Consider the following 26,491-nt stretch of genomic DNA (forward strand, 5'->3'; position numbering starts at 1 on the left):
GCCTGGGGTTTTGTGTTTCGCCTCAGTTCAATTGCTACTGCTAGTGTTAAGTGTACTGAATGCCCTTTTCAATTCAGAATGTATTTCTTGATCTCGAAGAAGCTTATTTCTACATTTCAAAATGTTCCATAACGGTTGAACCTAATGTATTGGTTTCTTAATCCGAGACTGTATGTAAATGAAAAACTAGATGTAGACACATGTTTTTAAATCTTTAGTTCTTGAACACGTGAAAAAAAAACACCTTCAATCCAATATCTGAATAAATATGAATACCTAGATTCGTTAAAAACAGTTTTCAACTGTACAAATGTATTTGTTTATAAATACATTGTACCCAAAGTTCTGCTTGAAAACACGTTTTTTTTTAGCTATTGCCTTCTATTTCTACCTTCGTTGAAGATATCTGTTTTTGGCAAACATTAAAATTTTTCATATCGGGGCCTTGACTATATATACGATTTTGTTGTTTCTCATTGTTGAATTGTTGAAGGTCGCATAGTTGCCTTTAATTGCTAAAATACACTTTATTCAAAATTTGGTGAATAGTTTTTTAATTGGCAATCATACCACACATCCTCATTTTATAAGGAAGAAGAGCATCGAAAAACTTAAAAGCAAGAATAAGATGAACCCTAGTTCTCTATATCCCGAAACTATGACTTATAGTTTGCCAAGACAAAACGATACAGACATGCTTTTAAACAGACGGATGGAGGGACGGCCGATGGTAAACTAGTATACGCATAGTTTTAAGCGGATATTTAACAGAGTTACAAGTGTTTTAACTGCCATTTACATTGTTTGTGACTTTGATAAAGTAACCATCTTTGGCAGTACTAATGGTTTGTAAGAACAAAATAAATTGGTAGTGGCAGGAGAAGATTTTCGTGTATAATACCCAGAATGTTATTTTCGAACTTTGATATTTTAAAAACAAAACAATAAATAAATAAAATGATGATTTATGATAAATACACAGAAAATGACCAAAAACAGCACAAAATCAAAGTAACATTAGGTAACAATCATTCCAGCTGGGAGGATTTTGTTGAAAAACAGGAAAACATTCTACGAAAAGAGTTTCTGATTCCACGGGATCGTCGTTTGGGTTTTATTTTGTCCTTGGTCACATCGTATTTCTGGTCTTTACCACTTTTACCCTCGGTAGGAAGACTCTCTGTTTGGGTTATGTCCTCTTGATTTGCCACAGCTGGTTTACTGTCTTCTGGATGCACTGAAAAGAAAAGAAAAAACACCTTCACTATTTTGTTCTAAATTTACTGAAACTATTGGCGTTAATCCACTTGTACTTGTACTCAAAATCGAATATACTCTGTTTAAGCAGATTTACTATTTTATTTGCATAAAAAGTCAATAAGAAATGAAATATTGGCACGCTTTATTATTTTACCTATTAAAATCGAGATTAGCTCGACATCTTATTGTAAGAACAATGCAATGTCACCAGACCACATGCCTACAGAGCATGGGATGTGTAAAATGATCGATTGTTAAGATTTCATACACAAGTTCCATTTATACAACTTATATGTTAAAATAAATGACATAATTGATTTCAAATTTAAAATCGTGTTAATTTTCTCTATCAAAATGAGATCTTTTGAAGTGTCTCTGTTTATACTATTGATTTTCCTGTAAGTTGTAGTTATATGCGGGATAATTATTGTTTGTCAAACATTAAACCCATTATTTGCATGTTTTATAGAATCTAATATTTCAAACAATCATTTAAATGAGTTTATATGATGTAAGAGGTGAGACCAATTGTTTGTTATTTTTGGTACAATCGCCTGACCAATTGACATTTCATTCATTTCAAATACGTGTGTGCGATAAACAATAAAAAGCTAATATCAAGGTTGGCAGTTCTTACAAGATTTAAGGGAATCGGGTGATCTTTTATGATATATATACTAATAAATGAATTTTGTCTTGAAACGCATAATCTAAATGAAAAACAATATGTTATGATGTAAATGAAAAATATGAATTTATAGAGAAAAGGAACAAACAACTGAAGTTCACTATATGACATCACGAGCGAAAACTGTTATGGTATAAATTTTGTTCACTATAGTTGTATTCAAAAGACTGCAAATTTTACAGGTTTTTTGTCACAAATGATAATTCAATGTTGTGATATGCTGCCTTTGCCGGCACATCAATTTTTGTTCTTTACAATTACATGACTTTTGTACATGTTAGCCATCGCTTTTAAGTTCGTCACCTATAATGTTTTTGATTTATATGGCAATAAAGTATTTGATTGATTTGATTTGATATAATAAAATTGAGAAGGGAAATTGGGAATATATCAAAGAGACAACAACCAAGAGATGTTCTCGCTAGCTCTGAAACACACTCCATAGCTGTCTTTTAAATACTAAAATGAATTAGAATATTCTATCTTACAAGTTACATTCGAAATAACATGTGAAGCTGTATACTTTTGTGGTATTTGACCACGTTATATACAATTCTTATTGAAGTTTAATTTAACAAACCTTTTGCTGAATGGTTCTGTATTTTGTTCTCCGATGCTTCCTCCTCTTCTTCCTTGTCAATCTGGCCATTATCTTCTTCATTAGTTTCTTCTTTGTCTTGATTTTTTATGTCTTTGTCGATACCTTCGTCACTGTCCTTGATTGAGTCTGTTTTTTCATTGGCTTTATTTTCTTCTTCAACAAAGAATTCATTCTTCGCATCGTTGCAAATATTTTCGACAAACTTTTCTGCAATTTTCTCTAATTCGTCATTTGATATGTCGGGAGATATTTTTTCCACTTTCTCTACTGCAATCTCTTCAATTTCACGAAATTCTTCGCTTACATTCGAAATTTCTGTTTTTGTTATGTCTTTGGCATCATTTGTATCGTCTTCTATAACTACGTTTTTCATCTCTATATTTTCAGCCGACGTTATTCCATTTTCCAATATATTTTTTGCCTGTTCTATTTTATTGTCAGCGTCATTCATCGTTTCAGATGCAACATTTTGGGGTTCTTCATGAAAGGTCGAAACACTAGAACTTTCCATCTCAGGCATCTTGAGTTTTGGTGAGCTACAAACTTCGTCGATTAACTGGAAAATAAAATAAGAACATATGTCGCATTGTTTCCCTTGTCTTTCTTCTCTATAATTACTCTCTTTGAGTTTAAACAATTAGATTAATAAATTATTCACTAATAACAGCTTTTTCATTAGTCTATTGTTATTCTAATCAACAACTAGTCAGATTATCCTCCATTGGTGAATTATGCAACGTTTTAGGTATTCATTTTTTCGTACAAAATTATGATATAATATAAGAAGTAATAAAAAACACAAAAAAAATAGAAAACAAAAAGTCCTATATGATATTAATATAAGTTACAAAATTCAGAAGTAACTCAATAACATTAGGAAAAAAATAAATGTAATTATGTGATAAATAGCTTCATAATTCAGATATGTTAAAATACTTTACCATACAGATTGACAAAATATTTAAGACTAAATTAAAACCTTTTTGATATCTGTCCACGATCTCATTTTCATCTGTTGTTTTTCATTTTACTTAAAAATTTCATGCATGTCTAGATATTATATAAATATTTACAAAAGATTGATAATCTACAACACCAAATTATTTCATATTTCTTTTGAAAAATACACCCTAAAGAGAAAGTAATTAATAATGTTGAGTATGAGGAACACAATTATAATAGGGAAAATGGATTGTTGCATCAGAAATTATAAGAAATGACCAGAGGTGGTTAATTGTTTAAATGTCTAACATTTTTTAAGAAGGGAAGTAATTCTGACAACTCAAGAAAAACAGATTATTAAATAGATAATAGGTGACAATCTCTATGTGTCACCCTGAGGTTCAAATGTTCAAAGTAACATCTAGTTCCTTTAATATTACTCAGGATATTACATGGTTTTAACTATGAAATGTGCCAACTCTTTAAGTACTTGTTGACATGTACGACTATGTGATATTTTTAAATTATCTAACACTTAATCCCATGGTGTTCTTCAAAAAATCTTATTGTGTTTGGAAAAATGGAGGATGGTTTACATTTACACGATTTTATACATGATACATATGTATATCACAGAAACAACATTTTTTTGGCTACTCTTTCTGCATGGATAGAAAGTCTTCCGCCGGAATGATGACACTAAGGGCATACATCTAAATGCAATACCTTGTTGGCGTATTCTGTCATTTCACAATAACCACCAGATACATTTTAAAAGGAACATACATATAAATAAGATGATATGGTATGCATGAGTGCAAATGAAACAACTCTCCATCCAAGTAACAATGAATAAAAAGTAAATAATTATAGGTTAAGTACGGAGCCTTGGCTCACACAGAACAGCAAGCTATGAAGGGCCCCCAAAATGACTATTGTAAAACCATTCATACAGGAAAACCAACGGTCTTACTTATATAAAAAAGGAATTAAAGCCAGAAACATTAATGTGCATACAGTCTATATTAAAGAGTATTTAAAACAATCACATTTTTTTCAACTTAAAAATTAAAACAGGGTACAGCGACAAATGACCGTAATTCGGCCCCTTTTCAAGTGAGACAGTATAAATTTTCCCAAACCTTACAAAAAAAAAATATAGCAAATATACGACGTGAAGCTGTTAATTTATGATCTTATTACCGGCTTCCGGTACGAAAGATGTTATAGGTACACACATTAAAACCTGCAGTCCAAGATGGCAAAAAACACGGTATTCAGTGTAATAGAAATTGGAAACACAGAGTACAAATCTACTGCAAGCACACGATTGCGAAAACAATTAACAGTTTCTATCCTATCTTCTGTGCTGATAGCCCGTAAAAGGGTGTGTTTATATATGAACACACTAAACGAGAAAAAACAGTGGATGTGAAATTTGACAAAACACCAATAGCACCTTCGGTTTTATTTGCACCCAAAGATCATGACACTGGGGTCGAAGGCAATTGTCACATTCCGATCTGCGAGGTTTTTATATAAAATTGTTCATTCAATAATATAACAAGAATTTTATTCATATCATGAAATGAACAAAATACTTTTAAAGTGTGAAAAATCGGAAAGGGATTTGTAGAAACAGAAGAACAGATGCATAATTGTTACAATATATGTCTATGCACAAACAAGCTAGATTGGTTTATGAAGAATAAGCAGTTATTGCAGGTCATTTTTATGACATGTTATACTTTCCCCCTAGCTTCTACAGATATCTCGCTAGTAGCTAAACTTAAAAGAAGGGCAATAACTCAATAACAGATTGGCGTATTTTTCTGATTTTGTCGTGCTGACCATTTCTACCATTTTAGTTTTTCTCTATAGTTGCTTTTAGTTTGAAGATATTCGACAAACCTGCAAGAAAGACAACTTTACAACAAACGACGCAGACAAAAGTTGGTTTCAATCCATTTAGCGGTTTCAGAGGAGTATATCTTTATATGGATGACGTTTGCAATTAGTTCGCATGGCTATATGTGCCAGGAGAGTTACAATGATCCTAACAAAGAAATAAAAAAATGATTCCTCTACTGAATCATTACATTTCCCTTGCATGCTTAAGAAACCAGAGGAATTCTTACGAATATGTAATCCCCACACTTGCTTTAAGAAAATATAAGCTGAATCCCCTGCTCTATCAAGAACTCGTAAAACGGATTACTTATGCGTTTTTATCGTAATATACTTTCAATATCTATGTGTACGTTTTTAAGAACTATAATGACGTCTTAAATACTGTTCTTAATTTGATTGACATTTGCTTTACCTTCCTCATGGTAATAAAACCGATTGCACATCGATTTTTATATACATGCACTTCCAGTTTTGTATGTTTTATAATTCTACACGCCATCTCTTTTTTACTGATTTGTGCTATATTGATCTATATATATATACAACAATATATAATTACGCGAACTTGAAGCAAAGAAAGTTAAATGAATCATCAGTTTGCCTATAGAGAAAGAAAACAGTTATTTTCTCTGATTTGTTTAGTGTATTGTACAGTGTAACATTTTTGAATTTGAAAATAACTTTTTATTTGTCCAAATCACTTTTCTGGTTTTACCTTCACTGTAGACTACCGGGGTGTTAAACGAAACAATTTGCTTTACTGAAACCCAGGATGTATAAAAACTCGAAACGATGTAAAGAAAAAGCAATATCAACCGAAGGTAAACTTACCCTAATGGAGTTGGAACCTTAAAGGTTCTAAATAGTTTCACAATTCAATAACGGAGCATACTCACAAATGTGACATTTGGGTAGACGTCAATTAAGAGACATGATAAAATGTAACAAGAAATTAGTATATTTTACACCATTCGATCAAAAATAGAAAAAAAAAACCAACCTAGGTAAATGAACATTTTATGTTTTATTTGGTAAATTTAAGACTTAATTGTTTTTATTTTTTTAGTTTTACAATAACAGTCAAACTTGTATGTCTAACGAAACTGAGAAAAAAAGAAAGGTTATTTGTGATGAAACTGTTTTAAAGGTCATAAACATGTAAACATTATTATAGCTGAACAAAAGTTGTCAATTGGAACGTAGTGTGTTTAAAACTTTAATGTGAACAATAACGTCATTCAAACAAATAATTAATTTTTTTGCCATCTCTTATGGAACAATACATTTTATAAAGAGGGGAAATACTGTTACTTGTATCTATTTTTTTGGGACGAGGCAGTAAATTTTGCAGTTATCCTATACATGAAGTTGAAGGTCTCGGACAATTATTCCTGAACAATGATGAAGGAAAAATTCGAAAATATTTATACTGATATACGACAGACTAATAATTTTCGAATTCAAGGGACAAAAAATGGTCTTATTATACACTCCCGCAGAATGTTGTTCAATGAATACATAGAATCTTATAAATCATTTATAAAATGGTCTTAATTAACATAAAATTGATATCAATTAAGTACTTTTAACTACCATTTTCTATATTAACTGTATCTATCCCCTTAATATTGTTTAAATTGTTTACATGGTACGTTATACATGCAAGAAAGTTATCTTCCCAAAAGCAACAGTTACTCAAAATTCTGCATTCCACTTGCATACTCTTCTCCCAACCTTCAAAAATGATTTTTTTTTTACAGAGCGAAGAAATCTCCTCAAATGAGTCATCAGATTCAACGTTTAGGCTGACCGAATGTGGTTGTGGATTTATACATTCCGAATTGCCAAATAAATTCTCTTAATTATTTGTTTTTCGGTCAGAGAAAAAATAAGGGATCACCATATTATTTTTAGCATAAACTGTATAAATATAATATAGGTAAGAAATATTGATTAATATATGTAAATATAATCAAGCTCAACATCTTCATATTCACTTTAATATTTACTAGAAAAGACAATTTATTTAATTTTAAGATGCTCCAAAGATATTTTCAATCGATTCTGAAGATTATATTTGACTGCAGACAGTTCTGAATTGAACATTTTAGTTTCTTTCCATATTTTAGCCATATTAACCATAACCGTGAAAAGTACTGAATTTAAATTCTTATTTAACGAAACTGGGATGACAAATGCACCAGCTTTCCCACGTAATGTTTCAGAAAAGGATTATGGATTGGAATAAAATCTGAATAGCGGAAATGTGTTTGCAAAGTCTAAAACTGAGTCAAATAAAAAGTGGGAAATTAGTAAAATAGTGAACGGTCATTTATAACTGAAAAGGTACGGTGCTCCTTTTCCCCCAATAGGAACACCTATGCCTGTACACTTGATATAACCTTAACCTTAACCCAGTATGTGCATGTATTTCAATCTTCAAGTAAGAAAAACATGAATTTGCCTTGGCTATATGTTATTTCCAACGATCAGTGGCAGACAGTTTTGACATCGAAGGCAAGAACTGTCGCATTGCATTTAAGCGTTTAGATTACAAATGAAATTAATTCGATGTTCATCCATTATTCAAACAGATATTCAACTTTATTAAACTACAATGTATATGTATATTGGAAAAACGTTCTATAGTTTAACAAATCAAATAAAATAAAAAATTAAATTAAAAACTTATGTTATATCTTAAAAAAAAATGTTTTAAAAGTGATTAGTGATCATTTATCTTTTGCCATATTTTTTCATGGGATTTCATATTTTACTGTAAATACTTGCATCTCAGAATAATTGATATTATGTTGTAGAGCGCTTAGTGTAATTTTCATATTACATAATGCGCTGTTAAAAATACTGTATAATAATAAATAATAACACGACTCATATCACGAGTTCCCATACTGATTTATATCTTTTAAACAATTAGAAATCCAACATCATGGAATTCGATACCTCTTAAAAATTGCATCTTCAATGAATCTAGCATTTTCGAAGTTGGAGAATCTGAAAATCACATATATATATATATATATACATATATCCATCCATTAATTTTTCGAAACCAGTCAATTACTTATCATCATTCGGTTGTGACATTTTTACATTTGTACATAGATGACAATACAGATGTGACAGGGCAGGGTTAATTGAAAAAACATATTTTACACAATTAAATGTTTAGGACCGTTATATATGCATGTACCAGATACATGCCAGAATTAAGTCAAAATATTTTGTTATTGCATTAAGAATGAAGTAAAATAATGCATACTGGTACCTTGTCAACAACACCTTGGATAACAGCAGTAGATTCGTCATTCGAGTCCGAGGAGTCGACCTCACTCAACATTGCTTCGAAAGTATTATCAATGAACTTGTCATAATCTTTAATATCCTCCTCTTGTAGAGAATCCTCCTGGACTATTTTCTGTGCCGCTCGAATGATTCCCAGAATATATTCCGAAAGTGTTTGTACATTTCCATCAGGTCCTCTGACTTTTGGTTCAGATTCTAAACGAGAAAATAATTTTCTGAAAAATTTAGTCAACATATTCGATATTTTTTCACATTTCTCATATGTATGTATGTATATTCACCGTTCAATGCGAATTAAAATAATATAAAAGTAACGAAATGAGAAACTATAGCAGCTGCGACAGATATAAAATGAATATGTAACTTCCAGTCAATCGATTGTGCATATAAACGTGAAATGTCATAACAATGATGTAGTCTTACGACAAGACATTTCGATATTTTCTCACATACTGTATAGGTGTTAACCTGATATATATTGGTGATAAAGTTGATTTTAAAATGTACATGAACACGGGTGCATTGACCTGTCATTACCATTAACATTTATACCCACTCTTATTTATATTTGTTCCCGCTCTTATTAAGATTTGTATCCACTTTTATTCAGATTCATACCCACTCTTATTTATATTTGTACCCGCTGTTATTAAGATTTTTACACGTTTTGGCATGAGTGGGATATAGGAGACGATTTAAATTCCACAAAAAAATGTAGAATTAAAAGTGTTAAAATTAAACTATCCCTATCATGGATTGGTTCACCCATGGATTTACCTTCATCAGGAACGCTCAAAGCCGAACATGTATTAAAAAGCCAATGTTTCGACACTGTTGAAGAGCTATATGACCGAAAAAAAAGCTAAGATAAGACGTTATAAAACACAATATATCAAATAATCAAAATGTACCTAAATTTTGCAAAAATAATATATAAAGAGCTAAACATTTCATAGGATGATACACAATAGTTTTTCGAGACAACTCATATATGGCGCAATATAATATATTGAAGTTTTAACCGTAAACTACAAATTTGGTGAAAAAAAATGTAGGTATGCTTTAAAATCATAACAGGATGTAAGCTTTTATTCAGAAATATATATAGACTTCCTTATGATGATAGACGTCTAGACACAAACGTAAGCCGTTGGCATGCAATTTCTATAGAACTCACGAGGATTGGTGCAGTTTCGGAAAAAAAAAACGGTTAAAAAATCAGAACTTACCCAAAAGATAATCAAACATTATAAGTCAAAGAAAAATAGAGAAAAACATGAATAAAAAAGACACAAAACAACCAGAAATAAAAGTGCAACATTACAACATAGAAACCCACACTACAAAACTCAAAACACAAGTACAAGATACATAAATTCCATCAAAAGCCGACAGTGCTCGCATGGGCTACGATAGGCCTGGGAAATAGACCGTCGTGTTGCTCTTCATAAGTAAACAATTGTTGGTAGTCGCATTTAACTGCAAAATGGAGGAAATCAAATCTCTTCTCGAATGAAATGACAAATAAACTCTTAATTCTATACGTATTTGCATGAATAGGATGTTAATATCGGACCAAACACAATTGCATTGGAATTAATGAATCGACGTTAAATGATAATCACGTTTCTTTATAACTTCTCGTTAACTTGCTTGACATTTTTACTTGTAAGACGTATTCTGTCATCCAAGGAATTATAAACTGACACAAGCGTGAAACCGGACAGTAATAACCCGGAAGTATCCACAAAATCGATTTTCTTGCACGTAAAGTCATGTTAGTCAATATATATCTGACCAAGCCATGACGGAAAAAACATGTTCATGTAGGAAATTTAGTCTTTCGTTCATGATTGCATTTTATGATACTAAGAAGGAACCCATTATAGTTTGTAAAAGACTTTTCTTTATATTACAATTTTATAACGTCGCGAAATTATCAAAGTAAGAAAACCGTAGGTTTATATGCATCAAAATGGTCAGGTTATTGAAAAGACATGAACGTTTGATTTTTATTATTTAGACTATATCATGTCTTGCTTATATATACAAAAGTAGCAATTACCTTAATAACACTGTAACCATAGAAATCTATATTCGTCCAAAATACCGACTTCCACGAGAAAACAATATAATGGATTGAGACAAAATATTTTGGATTGGAACAGACAAATAACGGACTCCTCCAAGAGCATTTTGGTTATCGTGTAGTGAGCTTGACACTCCTTTAAGGTCAAGTTACAAGTAAATAGACTATGACACCGAATTTGGTAATAATTTGAAAATATACATCTTTGGCTTGTTTAGCTATAACTGAAAATCGAGATTATTGATTTGACGTCCCATTCTGGTAAAACGTGGCTGCGTATTTATACATCCAACACAACAAAACGAAAGACCAAGTTTAGTAAGCCTTTTAAGGCTACTGTCAGAACGGGAGAAGTCAATGGATATTTCTATTACCCAGTTGACTCTTGTTGTTGCTTAAAATCTAGATAAAAATGAGACCAAAGATACCAAAGAAACATTTACACGCCATGGCAAAATATGAAAGAAAGAAAAAACAAAATCCCGGATAAAGTGAAACAGCAGTACATAAGGTCAGGCACATCAACGAGTACTACTATTTCAAGATGTATCACATACTGAAATAACAAACTTGTACTGAGACAATATATTATAGTTGAATAAGTACATACATCCTTATCCTGTGACGTTTGATATTTAGACAATATACGTATAGTGTCTTGAAATATGAAATTTATTTGTATGAGGCTTAGAAACGGGAAAATGCGAGGTTGTACCGAGCATTTTCCAGTTTCGTGCCGAATACAAATAAATTTCATATTTCAAGACACTATACGTATATTGTTTTTATACTGAAATCGATAAAAAAAAATAATAAAAATATGAAACAAATATTAGAATGAAATTCATAACAGTGTAGCTATGGCCATTCATTGACTGGGGGAAATTAGGTGAACGTTCGTCTGTAATGCCCACTGCTCACGACGTACTTATCATAGAAATTTAAACTGTGAGGTCACCAAAGGTTCTAAACGCCTAAATAAAATAATTAAAAATACTAATCAGGAATAACCTTTGTAATTTGAAAATAAATAAAAATGGCCTTCAACACGGAGTCTTGGCTCACATCGAACAGCAAGCTATAAAGGTTGAATACTTAAAATTCTTTACTTGATTTTTTGTTATGGTTTGACCATCAATTTTCCTAATATGATATCGCACGTTCTTTCAGATTATTTTTTTACTTAATTGGCTTTAAAAGTTACAATGCATGATGTCGTTTGTTTATGTAGTTCATATGTGTTTTTCGTTTCTCGTTGGTTTTCCCGTTTGAATGGTTTTACACTAGTAGTTTTGGGGCCCTCTATAACTTGCTGTTCGGTGTGAGCCAAGGCTCCGTGTTGCAGGTCGTACCTTGACCTATAATGGTTTACTTTTATGAATTATTACTTGAGAGGAGAGTTGTCTCATTGGCACTCATACCACATCTTCCTATATCTATCTATATCTATACATTTTTTTTCAACAAAAGAATACATCACAAGAATATAAGTTTTGTAAGAAACGTGAGAAATTGTGTTGGACTTGAAGATAAGGCAAAGTGACAAATATCTGAAAGAATGAATCGTTTTATGGTATTAAACAAAGAAATCAAATGATTTTTTAATTATCCAGAACTCTTCACAAACAAAACCCACATGTATACGCATTGAATAAATATAGTAGGCCATTCTTAAATGATCACACCGTAGAAGTAGTTGTGCTCTTAATCAATGAGATATTTTGTGAATTAACCCCATCAACTTAATAGTTTTTTTTACAATGGATAAACCTATTTTTTTTATTATTATTAAATAATATCATCTCTGAACATTATTATTCTTATAAATGACACGGTTGTATGTGATGATTATAATAAATTATATTTAAAACAAATTCCTTTCAAGCTTTGTAAAAAGAAAGTTTCATTTTATGTATCGGAATGTGTAACAAGTGAATATTTCAATCCCCACTGAAAGGCCTCTGACAGACTGGGTGAGCATAAAATCATAGCCGTTGACAAACAAGTTACAACCTACAAACGTTTTATTCGACCACACTGTTATGCAATTAATTCTATTAAAAAAAAGTGTTTGGTATTTCCCCCTTGGGGTACCATTTTGGGGTATTTCCCTATGAGCGTAGTCTAGGCGGTAAGCATTGACAATTTCAGGAATTAGAAAGGGAAAATGAATTTAATTAATAACATTTGATAAACATGGTATATAAATTACCAATTTGAAGACATAACAGGTTTAAATTCATAAAAGTTTGACCATTGTTACTACACGTTGTCATGGTTGTGACGTGACGTTGTAAGTAGGCGGGGCTTATAGGTGAGTTGAGGTCATTGACGTATAAAGCTAACGTTTATACGTATAGCTTTATCTGTATAGTAAAATAGCTGATTGCAGTATAAATGAGGATAGTAATGCCCTTTGCCGTCAGGCGTCAAATGGTAACATTTTTACCGTGATTCTTCAAATTATCCTTATCGTGATTCGTCGGAGGTCTCAAGTATAAATTATCTGTACCTTTCAATAATTTAATTTTGGATGTAACACGTCTTCTGATTGGCTGACGTTATTTTGTTATGAGCCCATAGACATAATTTAGTCATGTGACCGTGATGTCATCAACGTTTTTTTATGGTTTACTACGGTTTAAAATGGAATTTAGAATTAAATCATAAGAAATGACTAACATTTTTTCTGTCTATTCGAAATAACATAAAAAATGTGGTGCACACTGTTAAATAACCCGCTACGCGCGTTATTCAGTGTGCACTACATTTTTTATGTTATTTCTTCATAGACAGAAAAAATATTACAGTCATTCCTTAAATATCAGTCATTTTTTTTTATCGTCTAAAGAAAAGTGTACATATTATCGTCATGCACCAAAAATTACCGTTAACGTCATTTGGTAAGAATTTTTACCATTATTCGTCATGAAGGTAACCCCATTACCACCGTCATGTATGAGAAGAGTCAGAAATCATTAAAGAGACTCCACTGCGATGATTGATGCCACATTCACTACGTTTCAGACAGCCACTGATTACAGTTGTTTGATTTTGATTATTTCCAATCATTAATGTTTAAGGAAACCTGCATGTATACAGTTTCTTACCGTCTGTCTGAGATCTAGATAGTACTTCTCCATCTAGGATATTTATCGTGGGTTTTCCCTCGTTTTCACTGGCTATAATCTCTTGAGCTCTCTTAACTATCCTTACAATATATTCTGGTATTTGTATGATTTCGCCATCAAAGCACAGCACTGACATATCTCTGTAAAAGGAAAATTAAATCAACATTTTATTTTCTGACATGATTACTTCATATTATATAGGAGACCTGATTTTAGTGAGTACTATACGTGTGTCTGGAATAACCTTAATGAGGTATGCTCTAAATGAACACATTTGGGGATAAACATAATAAAATCATTTTATAAAATAAACTAATGCGGTATGGGCTTTGCTCATTGTTGAAGGCCGTACGGTGACCTATAGTTGTTAATGTCTGTGTCATTTTGGTCTCTTGTCTCATTGGCAATCATACCACATCTCTTTTTTTTATATATATATATTAGGAACGTTTTATTTACTTGCAAGAGTGACTTGTAACCGAATAAGATTGCTTGGTTTGTATAAACATGAGCGAAACAACGTGTGTCGCATGTGGAGCAGGAATCTGCTTATCCTTCCGGAGCAACTCTGATCATCCGGAGTTGTTGCTCAGTCTTTACTTTTCTATGGTATGTTTTGTGTACTACTGTTTGCCTCCCTGTCTGTTTGTCTTTTTTTTTTGTCCGTGGCGTTGTCGGTTTATTTTCGACTTACGAGTTTGAATGTCACTTTGGTATCTTTTGTCCCTCTTTTAAATTTACTTTCGTTACAGTTACATAATTTATAAGCTGATTCTTTTTTCAACGAAGCACTGACACCTGTGCGGTTTAATAAGTCAATGTGCTCTGGTAGCGGTTATACCATACAGTAGTTATAAAATGTTGAAATTTTGTTTTACTTATATTCAAAATATACAAACATGGAATTAGAATTAAACGGTGGAAAAAATGCCATTAGATCATTTGCAAGATAAAAAGGAAATCCGAAAAGAATTGTTGCAGGTCTAGCTTTTCATGATATATCGTAGGTAAGATATATTTTGCGTTTTTAAAGTCGTAACATGCTTAATGCACGGGGAAACATGTAAGAAAATAACTAGACCAAACATCCAAGGAGATCGCAGATTAACCAACTGGATTGTGCAATTTGCACCTACATATAATATAGGCAGTTTATTGTGTTGTAGAAAAAGAATGTAGATCAATACTAGTAACCTTATATTTGTATAATTAGCTTGAGTGGGAAATACAATTGTAAGGGCTGATTGTAAGTGACATGTCTGCTCTATAATCTGCCAATAGCCACATTAAATGATTGGCACCATGAACTTTAAGCAAGAAATATATATAAAAATAGAGATTGCTTGAACAAAGTAAGAAGTCATCTCAAATAGTATGGTATTGTCATCTGACTGGAATATATAACACCACGAATGCTTAACAGCTATATTCTGAAAATGTATTGGGTTTCTTTGCTAAACACGTAATCATGAAAGACAGTGTAGGGTGACAAATAGCACAATTAAAAAGAATACGGAGAAATTTCTTCTTAATATGTGCATTTTATTTTTGTTTTCTAGAAAAGTACACTCGTAGCCAGATAATCCAAAGTTATTAACTTAATTATCTCAAAAATATCTTCACATGTCCCATGGCTGTCTTAATGCTTCTATATTGAACAGAAATTGTTGAGCAAGTTACGATAGTACTTGTTGGATTTATTTGCAAGTAATGGTCCATTATTTATTAAAAATAACCCTCATCTGCATGTGTGCTTTGATGGAAAGCTATCTGTATCCATCGAAGTCTTCCGTCCAAACCGGTGTTCGGATAATCCTCGAACTTGCAGATATATGTGCGTTGGTTTTTTCATGTTATGTTAAAGACCGTACTGTGACCTATAATGGTGTACAAATTGTGATTTGGATGGAAATTTGTCTCACTGGCACGCATACCACAGTATTCTTATATCTATGTAAGCCCCACTGTGACTTTGAGGAATCAAGAACAGTAATACAAATGTTTTCTTTACATTGGGTTTTGTCTAGTTCATGTTAGGATTTTGTCATATTCACCTGACCTTGATCTCTTTTTCATGATTTTTTACTCGAGGTTAGGTTTTCGTGATTAGGTTTGTGGTTTTCATATACTACTAAGATCATTATTATGCATTGATTGGTTGTAAGTATAAACAAGTTGCTTTCTTTAAAAAAAGAAAAGCAATACATGAACCTAAGACCGCTGACTGCCGGGTCACCAAAAGATTGTTGCTGAATTTGTGTTTGCTTTTGAATTGAAATAATTGACTGTGAATATAAGAAGCCAGTTGAAAGTATATATTTACAGCTTCTATTTGAATAGTTATTTTAAAGCTCGACTATTCTATTTATTACTTGGGAATGTACATAATTTTTCCGATTATAGCCCTTTGGCAAATCCTAATTTCTACTAACCGGATGACTTGTGCAAATTGCACAAACCTACTCAGTTTGCTTTATAATGTGGAATTCTGGATGCATTTATTTTATCTATCATATCTTTATGTTTTGTTTCCTACATGAATGCCTTTGCTCATTGTTGAAGGCCGTACGGTGACCTATAGTTGTTAATGTCTGTGTTATTTTGGTCTTTTGTGGATAGTTGTCTCATTGGCAATCATGCCACATCTTCTTTTTTATACTTTATATTCTCAACTCGTATTTGAAGCTGTCTTTACTCATGGTAGATATTGTTTGCGATGAAACCTGTGGCATGCAATTGATTGGGACCTCTTATGAAGAGACTTATTTTGGTCTCATAAAACATCTCAAATTTTAAGGATTTCCTGATTTTACTTAAATCAATTCAAACATTCTACAGGGAAACTTAGTTTTGCCGAAGAATTTCTTAATTCAGAAGTTTATGAATACATGTACACACTTTCAAAATAACCAATTTATATAAAAAAAGGTATGTAGATATAAAAAGATACCAGAATTAAAATGATGTACGCCAGACACGAGTTCAGTAGATACAAAAAAAAGCATCAGTGACGCTCGAATGAAAAAAGTTAAAAGGCTAAATACATTACAAAGTTAAGGAATCTATTCCTTGGGTAGACAATTCTTAGCTTTTCGAAAAGGTCAAAGTTTATAATAGGACAGTGACTCAAAAAAGAAACAAAAGAGAAACAACTCGAGGTCAGAATACCGTTAGAAATGATGACCGTGCTTGAAAGTCACATGCGAAGCTCTTTCTGCCGTGTCCTGAATTTAGATAACAAAAAACGAAAATAAACTTTCACGAGTGAATTTAATAGTATTGCATGCAAGTAGTATCTTAGCGCACGAAATAGTAAATAGAAAACATCTCACTGATACTCAGGAAAAGAATACGCATTTGCATCATCACATATCTTAATCTAACAGTTGAATTCGAATGTCAAACGGCCTACATTAAATGTTTTGACTCCGGATTCATTGGCATTTTATCCGGAATTTTTGAGAACGCAAACCGAGAGTGTGCTTTTGAAATGTGATCTATCATGTGAATGAATCAAGAGGTGTAGGATAGTTAGTCAACACAATGAATACAATTTTCAAAACCGTACCATCTATAATACTAAAATAACGAGGTCCAATTTGTCAGCCGTCATCACGTAAAAACGATGAATCAAAGAATTCAACTTTATATATAATTTTTTCTTAAAGACTTTCAACATAAAAATGTAATCATAAACAGAAAAGCAAGTGAGAGAACTCTTGCTGTATCATGTACAGAACATTGTCAAAACCTGATGATACTTGGTCTAAATTTCCGTAAACCACATTCCTTTTACTTATGAATTGACATCTTCCCAATTTTTAGTCCTTGATCCAGTGAATGAATAATCAAATATTTAAAGTCAATCTTTGTACATGAAATTTCTACAATATGAAATGTTTAAATGACTCACCGTGCACAATCATGAGCATCGTCAATTTAGCATATTTACATCATTATAATGTAAACATTTCTAATTTTGAAATTGATTTAACTATTAAAGTTAAATATTGACAATATTCTGCACATAATCATGGTGCATATAATGTGCAGGAGACCATAGAATGATATATTATGAAGTGATCAATTTTACGGTAATTTTGTCATATTTGCATTCACAAACTGTTAAATTCAGTTAAAATATTATAAAATGCAAATAAAAATTAATACCGAAGCAGGTCTATGGTCTTATATAAATAAATCCGTACAAGAATTTACCAATATTGGTGCCATATTTCACTCAATCAATTGTAAACCGTGCACTTGCATAACTTTGACTGTTTAGTACTCTGATACAACGAAAGACCCCCCCCCCCAAAAAAAAAAATAAAATAAAAAAAAAATAAAAATAAATAAAATTAAAAAAACCTTAAAAATAATAGACTAAGTATTCTATAATACGACGTTTTATAGAATTCTGAAACAATTCTGTTCATCTGATTCTGATACAAGGAGGATTACTATTGAACACTGCATCTAGAATCACCATTCATCGGTGTTTCATGCAGATCAGATAATGAAGATGTTATATAATAGAAAAGTTTACTTATCTGTATAAGACTCCAAGAGAACTATGGTCCCTAGGTATATTTTGCAGTTGAGCTACCGACTTCTAACATGAAAAAACAACCCTCTATAACAAGTTGAGTTATTTATAACGAAAAAAGACATGTTATAATAATGATGACGAGGCGAGGTGAACCCAAGCTGCATCGCTGGACTCTTAATTCAGGTTTTATCATACTAAATAATGTATCATGCTCGTTGCTTATATTCTGCAATTATTCAATTATGAATGTGCTTATAAATGCGCAGTGTAAATGCTCCTTTGGGACATTGTTCGACATGATAAATATTTGATTTCATATGATATGTAAAGCATTGGTTTAAAGTTTAAGGTCAAACCCTCAATGCTTTGCTTAATTTGTATTGGAACGTCGTTTTGAAATATCGGTGATATATCGTTTACAGTACCGGATCCATGATTTTGGAAAAAGGGATTTTTAAAAAAAATCAGTTATGTGAAAATATAATCGTTTTTCAATTAAAAATTGCATTAACCATCTATAGCTCTCGGTATCAGAGCGGGGCTCCTCTTGATCCATCGTCATCGAGTTATTTTTTAAACAAGTCACCGATAGGATTTATCTCAAAAGATTTATAGGCTTAGGTTCGTTATGTCAGATCAGATATACATTAATATTAATAATCAAGACAGATAAGGAAGATTGCCATCGTCTTTTGTTGACCCAACAAAATATACTGTGTATACTAATATCAATAGTCCATTTTTCAAAAGACTTGGAAACAGATGTTTACAAGATATATGTGCACGCTTTCTCTTATTTACTTGTTCGACACATGTTTTCACATTGCCATATTGATGAATAAATTTGGAATATTAATTTACACCATGGTATTATTTATTGTGATCATTGTTATTCTTATTAACCTGAAATAAGGTCAAATTTCTCAAAGTGTTCTCCTTCAAATGATTTTAAAAAAGCTACCACTTTGCATTTAAAACAAGAAGATTCAAATTAAATACTGTAGTATACAAATACGTGCTTAATAATATCTAGTACATTTATACCAAAAAAAAAAAAAAAAAACAATTGTATTATGTACAACAGAAGCCAGATTCAGTGGCATACAGGATCATACAGTTGCTCGATCCACCATTGATATTATTCAAATTAGTTTTTAGTTGTGAAAATAATGGGACATATACGGAAATAGTTATCGTCTTTACATAAAAGAAGGAAGTATAACTTATACTGAGATATTTGTACTGAGTATTTTTAGCACAACACATTACATTGTACATCTTTAACATTAGTTATTCTTTCATTTTTCTAACAAAGCCCATCAATCATATAAAAATATCATTACTTACAAATATATAGGTTATTTCAGATTCTGCCCACGATAAATCCGTAAGAATGAACAAGTTCAATTTAATTTCCCTTTTCTGATGTGTACATACATCAGACTTTACGCTAGTTTGACGTTTCTAAACAGAACTTCCCTAAAGCTAATGAATTTAGCAGCCACACGAAAATCACTACTTAATTTCAGTTCCTAACAATGAAATCATTTTCAGTATGGTAAATCAATTTAATGTCGAATGTTTCATTCTCATGGCAAATCTTATCTCCAGCAGACGATTTAGTCACAGGTACTTGTCCTGGATTCTCGAACTCTTTGTTGAAACCTCAAAGTTGATGCATATTTGATTTGTAAGTACTTGTATTATAAAATCTTTCCGATTGCCCTTTGATTCTTCAGTCAAAAAAGAACTACAAATAAATCTAACAAAAGCTGACACACACATATGTATAATCCGAATAATATACAATGTTTACGATTTAAAAAATAGCGTGAAGGATTATATTTAAACTAAGTATATAACCTTTTATCCTATTTATTAATATACTGTGTAAGAAAAATTAATGATCCACTACACTATTGACTATTAAGGCAAGCATATTATTACACCACCATGTACATTCATCTCTTTGTTGTAATTATGCAACGTTATGTGATCTTATGAATGTTCTACTTTACATGCCCTTTCACAATAAAACTTGAATTGTTCAAGTTCTTTATGATCTAAATCAATATTATAAATTTTAAATTCAATTTAAAAGTGTCATGGGATTTATCAGTTTATGCATGCACAGTAAACACACGTGTACTTATTGTCAGCTGAGCAGATGTGTGGGGAAACACATGCTGCGTGTTCCTCCCGCTTCTGTAAATACACTTATCATTGATAACAGGCTTATTTCTTTTACGCTAGATTTTCGTTTCGTATCTGTACTTTGTATGCTTTCTTTCAATGGTCTCAATCGAAAACAATAATAAAAAAAAAATATGAATCAAAGTGAGCAAAATATTGGTACCATGTTACCCAGATGGTATAGCTTGCTGTAATATTAAGCCAAAAAGTTGCACGCTTAATTCCTTGACTAAAAATAATACGGTGCATCTAGAAGAATGCAACCCAAAATGATTTTCAGAGATGAGTCAGACGAATTTTACACTAAATTTGTTTGCTGTATGACCTTCCTTATCTAATTCTTTTGCACCTGTTAACTTCGAATTAGTCAAAATGATAATAAATATAAAAATGTTAATGTGAAAACTTACCTAAAAGACTGTTATACTAACTGTGTCACATCATCCATCGATTTACTAACAGATTTAAACATCCCATGATTAACGAGAGCGGTAAGTAATTTATATGCTATTCATATGTTGCAGATCGATGGAGTTGTGAAAATGGAAAACAAGTGCGACAAAACATATGTAAGCACATTCATATACTTATGCGTAAAACGAGGCCAAGCCAAGGTGACTTTTGATACCATAAACCAGTACGTTACACTTATAAAAAGTACTCATTTATCTGGTCAACCGAAGTTTGTTTGTTTAAATTACCGATGAACCTAAGTTAATGGCAACATTTAAGGACAAAACAAATATTTGATAGTGTATTGGATCTTTTTGTTTCTCTCTCGTTATATAGTATCGGACATTTAATAGGTTTTATATTTGGGATATGCATGTGTTAATGGTTAAATCAAAATCCTCATCCTTTTATTTAATTTATACAGTTTGAAAAAATTCTTTTACAAAATTCTACACATTTTATTTACTAAATAGAATCAACTAGAAATAACAATATAAAGATGCCATGTTGAACACTGGAAGTTGAGCAACAATTAAAACTATAGTATGCAAAATAAGAAAAATAAGGCCTTGTAAAGCCGACCATACGATATGGGGTTTTCTTATTGTTGAAGGCGCTACGGTTACCTATAATTGTTTACATCCACTTTTTTTTTTAACTTAAGTGCATGCATAGAATATTTTTTTTTTTTTTTTTTTTTTTTTAGAGTTGTCTCATTGTCAATCCATACCACATCTCCTTATTTTTATATTAAAATGTTGCAGGCAAGCAAAAATTCGTTAATTACAGCTAAGGTTTTCAATGCATTCCTTGGGCAGAAAATCCCTAATATGTCGACAGTTATAAGTTTTGTAAGCAGTTGATTTATATCAATGATGATTCATGTCAATAATAGTACATGTATTTAAGTCAAAAATCCATTACTGTACAACAACGGTAGTCAGTCTAGTGTCGAACTGTGTCAAATGCGTTTCATTATTTAATTAAAATTTGTAAAAGCTCAATAGTTTATTTCTATTTATTAATGTCGAATCTGTTCAGATCCCTGGTGTTGGACTATTTAGAAGTTGTCACAAGGGAAAATAATTGATTTTAATATCAATAGAGTGAATTATTCAAGATTACATGCATTGTGAATGGTTTATACCGTTGTTACTGCCCCATTCAGATTGATTGAAAACGAACACTAAGTGGGCGTTAAATACTGTGAAACGTAGAATAATGATGGAACTGCAATAAAAAGTGACAATAATGGGAACTTAACAGGTATCAAATGAACAAGTCCACAGTGTTTTATTAATCTTGACTAGTCAATAAAAGTTAAAATATTTAAAATTATTTCTTTGGTGTCAATATCGTACGGCATTATTGGTTCGATAATAAAGAAGCGTGTTCGGTCTGTGTAATACATGAAACAGATTGTATGACTGCAATATAAACTTAATAATGATAATCAAAATACTTTTTTTGTCATTTAGTATATTTCATTAGAATCCGTACCTCTGAAGACATTCCAAAAGATGATTTATTTTCGAATAAAATGCAACTTTCAAGACAGCACGTGCTCCTCGTGACAACGAACCAATAATGCACAAAACAGCGAAACATTTGGTATAACTCGTAATAGTATGTTTGTGGCATAAGAACTGACTGCCTATTTTAGTAATTATATAAGGTTGTTAAAGCGTTAATCGTGGGCACATTATACAAAATGTGATAAGGTGAAATTTTTTTTATAGAATCATATTCAAAACAGTGTAGCTGTGACCATTGATTGACGACCTTAAATTATCCCATTGACTGGGACAGATTAGGTGAACGTGTGTCTGTAACGACAACTACTCACTACTTACTTATTATAAAATTTAAACTGCAGGGTCACCAAAGGTTCTTAACGCCTTTAATATTAAACTAATTCGAAAAATTAATCAGGAATAACTTTATGTTTTGATTTATATTATTGATATAAATCAAAACATCGTGTTATTCCTGATTAGTTTTTCTTATTTCTTTATTTAGGTGTTGAGAACCTTTTGTGACCCCACAGTTTAAGTGTCTTTAACAAGTACATAGTGAGCAGCGGTCGTTACAGACAAACGTTCAAATAATCTGCCCCAGTCAATGGGATAATTTAAGGTCGTCAATCAATGGCCACAGCTACACTGTTTTGAATATGATTCTAAGCTTCGGAAAAAGAAAGATATAACTACAAAATAGTTATATTTTACTGTTGGCAAACCATGATGACACCCATATTTTAGTGACCTAAAATAAAAACACAATGTAACGAAGAAGTAACATTAAAATTATAATAAATGCACACATGGAAAATGACGAGATTTTTTTATAAATAAAGCAACAATAGTATACAAAAGCCACAAGACGATTGAGAGAAAACAAATTCGGGTTACTAACTAAAACAGAGAGAAACACACCAACTATAACTATAAGAGGAAACTTGAACCACGAAACAACAGAAACACCGAAGTGCATCAAAAACAAACTGCAATGCATCATACATAGAAACAAACTGTTAGATAACAACTGCCATATTCCTGACTTGGTACAGGACATTTTAAGAAAAAAAAAACATAGTGGGTTGAACCTGGCTTTGTGGCTAGCCAAACTTCGCTTTTCGGAAAAGTAAAACGTTAGTGTTTGTTGGAAAGGAGCAATTACAAAAAGTTGGTGATCGGTTTAATAATCCAATGAATTTTCTTTAACAATCTTTATTTTTTCAGACACAAAACGATTTTCATACCAAGGAGCCTTTATAATTGCGATTTGGAAAACTTATTCAATACAGATATTAACATAAATATGAAGAAAAAACCCTAATTATTCAGAATAACTCCTCCTCCCAACGGTTTCCTGTTTACTGTGTGATTGTTTTAGTTTTAAAGATTGAGACAGAACACAAAAGTGGTAAATAAAGCCAACAGTAGTATACCGCTGTTCAAAACTCATAAATCCATGGACAAATAACAAAATAGGGGTAACAAACTTACTAATTTAATTTAAGGAAAGGACTTCTGTTGTCTGAGGAAACTTGAAACAGGACAAATTTTACGGTTGAACTTATAAACTATATTTTAAAATACAGTTAATCATAAATTTGGTTTCAATTGAAAAGTTAAACAAGTATAAATAGATTCATAAAGCTTTTAATCGCTGAATGCAAACCTTGCTGGAATTTCTGAGGATTAGACCGACCAGAGCAGGGATTAATTATTGATTGATTGATTGGTTTATATATGATTAATGACCATTGGCAAATATTGCATGCATATTAAGGAGAAGTAATTCTACTGTAAACCGGTAAACCAATTAACTAGATTCTGAGAGGTCGATGAACCTGAAAAATAGATGATCAAATTTGACTGCCTCTTTGGAAATGAAACCATGTTGGGTAAGACCTTCAATTTTGATCGCAACATGCAGCACTGAAATAGGTTCAATAAAGAGATGTTGAAATAGTTCTTCTATACGAAGACTTTGGAAGTTTCGCTCCATTACTCATATCGAAGTAAGTGTTTCCCATTGTTATCGTAGAGTTGGAAATAAATGTAGGTCGAGCTAGAGTCCGTAGCCCACTGCTTAGTCGCAATATATAATCTGATAAAGTAAAGTACTCTGCTATTATTTATCAGCCCAACATGGGTGTGTATTGAAGCTAATGACTGAAATTGTGTTTGCATAACATCTAGTGGCAAATATACATTTAAATATTCAGGACGAGAATAAATCTTCCTGCATCGAGACAAAACCCAATTTTTTGAAAAGTTAATGCAAAGGTTTATGAACATTATATTTTTTTAGATATATATATATTATATATCTAATCAGCTAAACCTTTGCAATTACAATGGTAAAGAGACACTATATGACATCAATGAATACAGACTTAAATACACAAAGCAAAAAACCTGCAGAAAGCGTGGCACTCTACTGACACAAACCATCGGACTTGGTTGCGTACTTATACATCCTAACAACCGAATAGGCGCCTCCACCATGGATTTGAATTTTCACTGCCGAACTGGAGATGACAATGGTACCAATTTTATTTATATGTATCAGAGTAAAACCCTAGTTTTTATTGGAGTTCCATGGAGTCCTAGTCCTTTAGAAAGCGTTGAAACGGACACTTATACATAGTTTACATTTTTTTTTCTCACTGAACCAGTGTTCAACATGACCTATATTTAGTTATGTCAAATATACATTTAACATGTAGTAAGTTGATCCGGTTTTGATTATCATGTCCGTTATGTTCAATTGTAAGATAGTGTAATAAAGTATGTACTGCATACGTCATTACACTTTACAAAACTTGTTAAGTAATTCGTTACTTCTGTTTTAACTTGTACTATTTTTCAGCAAGTTTTTTAAAACTCTGTTGTGTAATTAAACGTAAATGTTTTAAGAAAAAAGTTATGATCCAGCAATTTTTAAACGATGGGGGTGGGGTGGTGGGATGTATGGTGTTCCAACCATATGTCCCTAAATAAAAGCATTGATCGCCAAAAAGAGAATTCCAACACCACCCCTCCCTTGGATCTGCAATTTGATAAACGACAAATTATCACTGTATTCTTATTGTTAACAAAACTTCTATACATCAAAGATACATTTGTACGTTCATATCCTTCTGAAATAACTAGTATATTTAATTTCTTATTAATTCACGAGTTGAATAAACTCAAAATTACCTGAAGCTCTCTTGATAAATCCCAATCCAAGACGTTTTCTAATGATCAACAAGAAATATTCCCAGTAGAACTCCTACAATTTCCAATCTATCTTAATTAAATTCCAAGCGATGTCGTGAGGTTCTGCCACTGATGTTTATACGTAGCCTTTCTGATTCTGTGCTGGAAAATAATCTGTAGAATTGTATGAATTCCTCGTTAAATTTTCGATATATATTGATTAAGCTGTTCATTAAAGGGATGCCTATAACAATTTAAGTCTACAGAAACACATCTCAATATGTCGGATTAGCTCGTATGATACTTATTAGTAATTTTATCCATTTTGCGGAAGGATAATTCACCGGAAATTTGAAACATATTTTCCCCTAACGCAGCTCTGTGTATTTTATATACTGTTTATTTCTTAATTACGTCAGTCTAGCGATATAGCTACATTGGTATTAGTATGAAATTCAAAACAGTGTAGCTGTGGCCATTGATTGACACATTAAAATCATTCATTGACTCGGACAATTTAGGTGAACGTTTGTATGTAACGACCAATGCTCACTATGTACTTTTTAAAGACACTTAAACTATGGGGTCACCAAAGGTTCTCAACACCTAAATAAAGTAATTCGAAAAATTAATCA

At 31.7% G+C, this 26,491-nt stretch overlaps 1 protein-coding gene across 3 annotated transcripts; it reads right to left on the bottom strand.

Moving 5' to 3' along the window:
- Positions 1-949: 949 nt before the first annotated feature.
- On the bottom strand, positions 950-26,185 carry LOC143073248 (uncharacterized). 3 transcript variants are annotated; one of them, XM_076248655.1, is made up of 5 exons: positions 25,857-26,185; positions 13,929-14,089; positions 8,692-8,924; positions 2,529-3,105; positions 950-1,237 (listed from the first exon to the last, which is right to left on the bottom strand). In XM_076248655.1, the coding sequence occupies exons 2-5, from the start codon at positions 14,083-14,085 to the stop codon at positions 1,029-1,031; spliced, it is 1,176 nt and encodes a 391-aa protein (XP_076104770.1). In that variant the 5' UTR covers positions 14,086-14,089; positions 25,857-26,185; the 3' UTR covers positions 950-1,028. The 3 variants fall into 3 exon arrangements, with proteins under 3 accessions (XP_076104770.1, XP_076104769.1, XP_076104768.1); XM_076248654.1 differs by lacking the exon at positions 25,857-26,185 and adding an exon at positions 21,102-21,240; XM_076248653.1 differs by lacking the exon at positions 25,857-26,185 and adding an exon at positions 19,846-19,982.
- Between the last annotated feature and the right edge of the window lie 306 nt (positions 26,186-26,491).

The sequence above is a fragment of the Mytilus galloprovincialis genome, chromosome 4, assembly GCF_965363235.1.
Source record: "Mytilus galloprovincialis chromosome 4, xbMytGall1.hap1.1, whole genome shotgun sequence".
In the NCBI taxonomy this organism is placed as follows: domain Eukaryota; kingdom Metazoa; phylum Mollusca; class Bivalvia; order Mytilida; family Mytilidae; genus Mytilus; species Mytilus galloprovincialis.